At 34.7% G+C, this 6,965-nt stretch overlaps 1 protein-coding gene across 1 annotated transcript; it reads left to right on the top strand.

Annotated features, from left to right (window-relative positions):
• The first annotated feature begins 1,455 nt into the window (after window positions 1-1,455).
• On the top strand, window positions 1,456-1,833 carry LOC124358097 (prothymosin alpha-like). Its single transcript, XM_046810391.1, has one exon. The coding sequence runs from the start codon at window positions 1,456-1,458 to the stop codon at window positions 1,831-1,833; it is 378 nt and encodes a 125-aa protein (XP_046666347.1).
• Window positions 1,834-6,965: the final 5,132 nt, after the last annotated feature.

Genomic DNA, 6,965 nt, shown 5'->3' with positions numbered 1-6,965 from the left:
ATAACAAAAAATTCTATATTTTTTAATTTATTTACTTGAATACCAAGGAATAATAATAGATTATTTTTGCAAGAATTGGTAAATACGCCTTAGAAGACAGCTTGACACTTCGATGTTTTTGTATGTTTCAACTGTTCTCGCCTAAGGCGTGAATAAGTCATCGTTAAACTGTTAATCCAAATAATGCATTCTAAATCCCACTGTAATGTTATCTTATTCCTTAACACAATGGAGAAGTTGTCTTAGGATAAGTTATTGTCTACAAAAAGGGCAAAGATCTAGGTTTAGAATTATTGGATTTTATATGATCTCAAGTGAGCTGTACGAAATATGCTGCAGTTGTAGTCAAATTTCCAAATAACTTTTATATGACAAAATATTGAAAATGTTACTAGTTTAAGAGAATATAGTTGAGGCAATTAACTTTAGCATCCTGTTCAATAACGTCCCGTTATTCTGTTTAAGTAAATATCACGATGTCGATCTGTTAATTTCAGCAACTATAGTCTCATAGACATCTTTTCATACAAGGATTTAGAGACTAATTGATCTGAACATATTTCGTATGGCGGAGATTAATTTATTAGTTTTGTTTACTCTAGCCACACAAATTTCGTTATCAATAGAGCTTTTAAGTGGCGTAAATAGTTTGGAAAATATACATTTTAATCAAAGAAATGTACAGTATGTCATCCATTTCCCACCTATTCCTTGTTGTACACTGTTCCCTCTCTTCTTTACTGGCCAATGGCGCAGTGTAGTGGGTACAGCGGATATCGCCAGATGACCGAGTTAAGCAACGTCGAGTGAGGCTGCTGCTTGGATTGGTGATCACTAAGCGGTCCTATCCTTGCAAGCAGCCCCTTTGTCTGGCCATTGGTTGTGGTTCGGAAGTCAGCTTTTGATGCCCAGGTTAAGTTTATTATCATACTTCTTATTCCTAACTTTTCCTGGTAAAATAAGACATCCTTTTTCCTTCATTATTGATCAAATTATTTTTTCCTATAGTTCACCTTCCTCTTATGTACAGAATCTGAAATCTGATGCTGTCACAGACTTGACTCCTGAAATCTGGAATCATGTTCGTCTGAAGAGATCCAAAAATAGTCGGTGACGAACTCCCTGCATCGTTTTGACATAAAAAGAAAAAAAGACTAGTTGAAGAGGTATTCCCATTGTCTCATCAGGTGCACAATTGAACACACTGCAATGTTGACTGACACGACCCCAACGCACGGTGGAGCAACCGAGTCTCCTGGATTCCTTCAGACGAACATGACTCCAGATTTCAATAGTAAAGTTTGCAACAGCACCAGATTTCAGATGTTGCACGTAAGAAGAAGGTGAACTGTGATAGGGAGATGCACAGTTCAATCGGCGCTAATTTCAACATTCACATTGAATCAGCCATTCCAACCATAGCTGCTTTATACGTCTCGTTGTACAAATTTTAAAATGTATGTAATTTTTCCAGCCGTGACATTACTACTCCTTGCCATTACCTGCGTCAGCGACATCGATAGCCGCGTCCCATCCGAGACAGCCATCGACGAGAAGGTAGAGGTCGAGCATCAAGCGAGGGAGTACTACTACGGTGAAGAGGGTGAGGACATCAGCATATCCATCAGCATAGACGAGGAGGATGAAGATGAGGGCTTTGAGGACATCGATGACATAGGGGATGAGATAGACGAGGAAGAAATTATTGATGAAATCTTCGACTCTGACGAATTTGAGGAAGAGGGAGACATTGACATCAGCATATCGATAGATGAGGACGACGAAGAAGGGTTTGAGGACTCAGATGAAATCTTTGAAGAAATTTATCGCTAAAACGTCATGACATTGAATAATGGTTCGCTAACGGAATAAATTTACGCTTTTGAAACACAGAATGTTTTCATTTTATACAGCCTACAAACATAAAACATTTATTAGTGAATTTACTACAATACTATTAATAGTTGAAATGATGTATTTATGTTTTATCTGTATTAATATATTTTATATGCCGATACAATTTTATTTGATACAAGCTACTTAACTTAATACTCCAATTTTGAATTGTTTATCTCTATTGAATATGATAAATTTTCTTCATCAGGAAATACTTAAAGACATTGCCCCAAGAAGAATCGAGCCCTTTGCACCAGACTTAGGATTTCCAAATGAAGCGTTTTGCGGACCAATAGAGACAATGCATTGTTTGAGCGCTTACAGTTTCAGTTTATTTTGTAAAAAATTAAAATATTTTTGGGATAACTGTTGTGCAGACATGGCTAGCGGGGACTCGGATGGCAAATACTTGCCAATATTAGTTTTAATACACATCAGGAGCATGCATAAAGTCACGAAAATGTTTTCCCCTACATGAAACTACATCATTTGGATTCAAGATATTCAATTAAAATGAATGATTAATTACAACTCTTAAAATCATTAAAATGATAAATCTTAAAATTTTGTAAATTATTGTAAAACAGTATAAATGAACAAGGAGGAGTACGCCAGGCCACGTGTCGCGTGACAGGCTTAGCTGAGGGCGTTTGAAAATTTCTAAATCATTTCATTCTCAAGATGTCCTGTGATAGATTAATTAGAACTCATTCTTAGCTATCTAAAAGTGACGTTTCAAGCAAAATTTCAAATGTCCAGACGAAATTATTCTTGTCATATCCTGCCGCACGATAGATACATGTTTTTGTTCATTAAGTTAGGTTTCACAGCAAATAAGTAATACAAGCGTGATCAAAAATTAAAAGTTCCGGTGAGCTAGGGAAGTTACTATAACGCGAAGATGCCCAAATCTTTTCACCGACTATAACATCAACTTTCCACTATATAACTTTTGGTAAATGTTTTTTTTGTCCCATGTTAAAATCTCGTTCAATTGTACTACTCAGTTTGCTTACAAATTTATTTATTCTGCTATTTTATAGTTGCCATCATGATTACCCATGAGACCAGTGTGAGTAACATAATAAAATCACATGGAGTAACATGCATCACCATCAAACTCAGTGTTGCCTATATGAAAAGGAATCTTGCAACATTTCAACTCTATACGTTAGTTCGTTTCCAAGACAGACAGCAGACTTATAGACAAACATACAAAAATGAAATTGTTCTAGCGCCCCGAATATTCTAGCAACGCAAAAAAGTCAAACACACGACAGACTTGGGGTCAGTGTAGGATACTTTGCGTTCACACTACATGGATCTCCTAATAACTACTTTATCATTTTCCATATCTATTTATAGAGGTAGTACAGGTGAAGTTTCAAAGCAAGATTCCACTCTCTAAGTGAACTCGTTCTAAAGTTGTAATCATATGGACAGATACAGAAAGTCACAGAAACAAGTTTCGTCATCAACTAATTAAAATGCAAGTGAGCAAAAACCGAATATCCAGTGACAAACATCTACAGATTTTCTGGTAGCAGAAGTTATTCCCTGTTTAAACATCACTATCCTGTATAATCATATGCAAACATATGAGCATATCCTAGTTTGTATTATGTAAACCAGTAAGTGGATAACAGTGAATTTCAGCTCTGAGCAATTCCAAATTTAGATACACTATGTTTTTGCAAAGTTAGTTAAAAGTAGAAAAAAATCGTAGTTGACTGACAGAAAAGGGAAAGTTTATATAATATTCCCTTTGAATTTACTATGCATTAAATTTATGCTTCATCTACATCACATTTTTAATCAGTAATTCCAGTCATCAACTCAATAAAATAAAAGCTAGCTAGCAGTAAAAAATAGTTTAGCTCGCTATTAAGATGAAATTGCAGATTAATAGTTTCAAGCTTTGTATGATACCAACTAATCTAACAGAGTAAATTCATTACAAGTAAATTCTTGAAGCTCTTTTCTTATTGGAAATGATATATTAATTTAAACAAACTTTCCAATAAAGCTTTTATTTTTGTGAGGCCTTTCGTACTCAATGAGAACATCTTCGGACTCACACAACTGAATAAAAGTAATAATAACAATAGTAACATAAACAATTTTGTACTAAATAAAAACATATGTCATTAAAAATACAAAGAGATAATATTCTATGGCAGAAAGGCCTCTAGAAATAGAGAAAGTTTTAAAAATTAAAACTTTATATTATTGGAGAGTTTGTTTAAATTAATAATTCATTACAAGTGTTTATAAGTTGCAGAAAAATGTCATTGATTACTACAATACCAAATCTCGAATTTATTTTCTCTGTTTTTTTCTCGTTGCCAACATCGTTACCTATAAGTCCATTGTAAAAAGAGTTGACGGTTGACAGACAGAGATAGAGAATCCCAAAGGGACTATGAATACTTGGAATGCCACTGTAGTAGAAGAGGTAAGTTCCTGAAGTGGAACTCAGAGAGTTATCGTCTGTACACACGGACTGGAACTGGATTTCGTCATCAGTAACTGATGTGGGAGCCAATAATTACATACCACATTACATTTACAAGTACTCTAAATGTATGTTATATACAATAAATAATTATTTATTATTTTTGGCTTTACAATTTTTTTTATATTTAATCTAAAGTTAACTATGGATGTCTGAACGCTCCTCCTCATCAAACTGCTAACATAAGTTTGCTGGAATGTCTAAAACACCCTCCTCCTCATCCAACTGGTAACATCAGTTTGCTGGGATGTCTGAACTCTCCTCCTCCTCAAACTGCTAACATCAGTTTGCAGGGATGTCTGAACCCTCCTCCTCATCAAACTCCTAACATCAGTTAGCAGGGATGTTTGAACCCTCCTCCTCATCAAACTCCTAACATCAGTTTGCAGGGATGTCTAACTTCTAACATCAGTTTTCAGGGATGTCTAACTGCTAACATCAGTTTGCAGGGATGTCTAACTGCTAACATCAGTTTGCTGGGATGTCTGACCCTCCTCATCATCAAACTGCTAACATCAGTTTGCAGGGATGTCTGAACCCTCCTCCTCATCAAACTGCTAACATCAGTTAGCAGGGATGTCTGAACCCTCCTCCTCATCAAACTCCTAACACCAGTTTGCCGGGATGTCTAACTGCTAATATCAGTTTTCTGGGATCTCTGAACTCTCCTCCTCATCAAACTGCTATCATCAGTTTGCAGGGATGTCTAACTGCTAACATCAGTTTGCCGGGATGTTTAACTGCTAACATCAGTTTGCAGGGATGTCTAACTGCTAACATCAGTTTTCCGGGATGTTTGAACCCCCCTTCTTATCGAACTGCTAACATCAGTTTAGCCGTTGTGGTCCTCTGTCGCTACTTCTTTTTCTATTCTTCGATGATTTTCTACTCTCTTGATTCAAATCACGTTTGATTTCTCACCAACATAATCAAATCGTTGCAGGACTGTGGTCTAATTGTTTTAAGACTTGACATCTTAAAATATTCTCTGTATTAAAACATGCTACAGAATTGCAGACACCAAGTTAAGAGGTAACTTCAAGACAAAAGTATTTTTAAGATCACGCAACCATACCATGTCGTTCATAAATCACTAGGTTTTGTGTAGCTCCATATTGGAAATTCCTTAGAAGGCGAAGTTGAGCCAAGATCAGAAATAGGAATCTGTTTTCCTTACTATTGTCTAAGGGGTTATTTTTAGTTACACTAGGACTAGCAGAATCTGGAATGGAAAGAATAGACTGGCCTAGAGAATCTGGTTTATTCGCCAACATTACACAAATGTGAGTAATTATATTCCTTCTGCATATTGCAATAACATAAATTTATTAATTTGAGGAAGTACACAAATTAGAGTGTAATAATCAATTCAAAAAATATTTTCAAATAATTTATTCTGGCTATACAACCCACGTGTCTACTTATTTCTTCAACTTATAATAGCTGAGAAAACTTGCTAAAATAAATGGAGTCTTTTCGAAAAGACTTTAATATTTCTAAAAATAACAGTCGTGCTGTGAGTACAACTGTCTTAAGCATATAAATAAATAAAATAAAGTAATATAAATATAAAATGTTCATCATAAGAACGTCGAAAGCCTAAAGGAATAGAATGTTACGATCTACTTTCCTGTCCTCTCTTACCTTAAAATATGTATGAAGTATGTGGAACATGGAATTCCTCTAACAAGATATTTTATATTTCACAGTTGGCAACACTGTTACCGGACAGAAACAGCTGGTAAGTCCGAGCAGCAATTAGCGGACTTGCTGTCATCGCCAGCTGACTCTAACTGTCCGACAAATAATCAGTTCACACAACTACACACAATAATTAATTTCCGCAACCTGCGAAACTTTCTAGCTATCCATTAAAAAGTAAACTGTTTACAGTTAATACTCAAATAAACATATTTTGAACATTGTTTAATGCAACGTACTCTAGCGATAAAATACTACTCAAACGACAATATATGCTAATTTTATATGTCTGTACATTTATATTTCGGGAATCAAGTTTTATTAAAAAAAATTATGGTTGCCTGTAAAGTCGGTTTTACGGGCGAAGATTTTACGTGACAACGTCTTTTTCTCGGTAGAATATTTATTGATATGAATATTATTAAATTGCACAATAGGAACAAGGAATTGAATGAAAATAAGAATTGCACAAATTTTAACTATAGAAATATATTTTGTTTACTAAAACATTGTACATAATTTGAAATTAATTAAAATTTGTTATTGTAAATGGTAAAGTTGAATAAAACATTTACTAAAATTGGAATTTGAAATTCTTGCTAAACACAGTTAAATTCTAACTCCGCGCGTGGTGATTGGTCGGTTTAGTTCGTTTGTTTGGTCGCACTGTTATGACAGGTTAGAGGTTATAATTTGTTATTTTAAATGTTTGACTAGCAATACGCGCTGTTTCTTCTCAATCGACTGAATTACGATTGATTGCAGAGTGATTTAAACTAATAATTTACTTAACACTATCAACATTTGTCAATAGTATGACATAACCTATAAACTCAGTTTCTCAACTTTTGTG

Source organism: Homalodisca vitripennis, chromosome 3, assembly GCF_021130785.1.
Source record: "Homalodisca vitripennis isolate AUS2020 chromosome 3, UT_GWSS_2.1, whole genome shotgun sequence".
Classification (NCBI taxonomy): domain Eukaryota; kingdom Metazoa; phylum Arthropoda; class Insecta; order Hemiptera; family Cicadellidae; genus Homalodisca; species Homalodisca vitripennis.
Note: the sequence above shows the minus strand (reverse complement) of the source record. Positions and strands in the feature narration are given on the sequence as shown.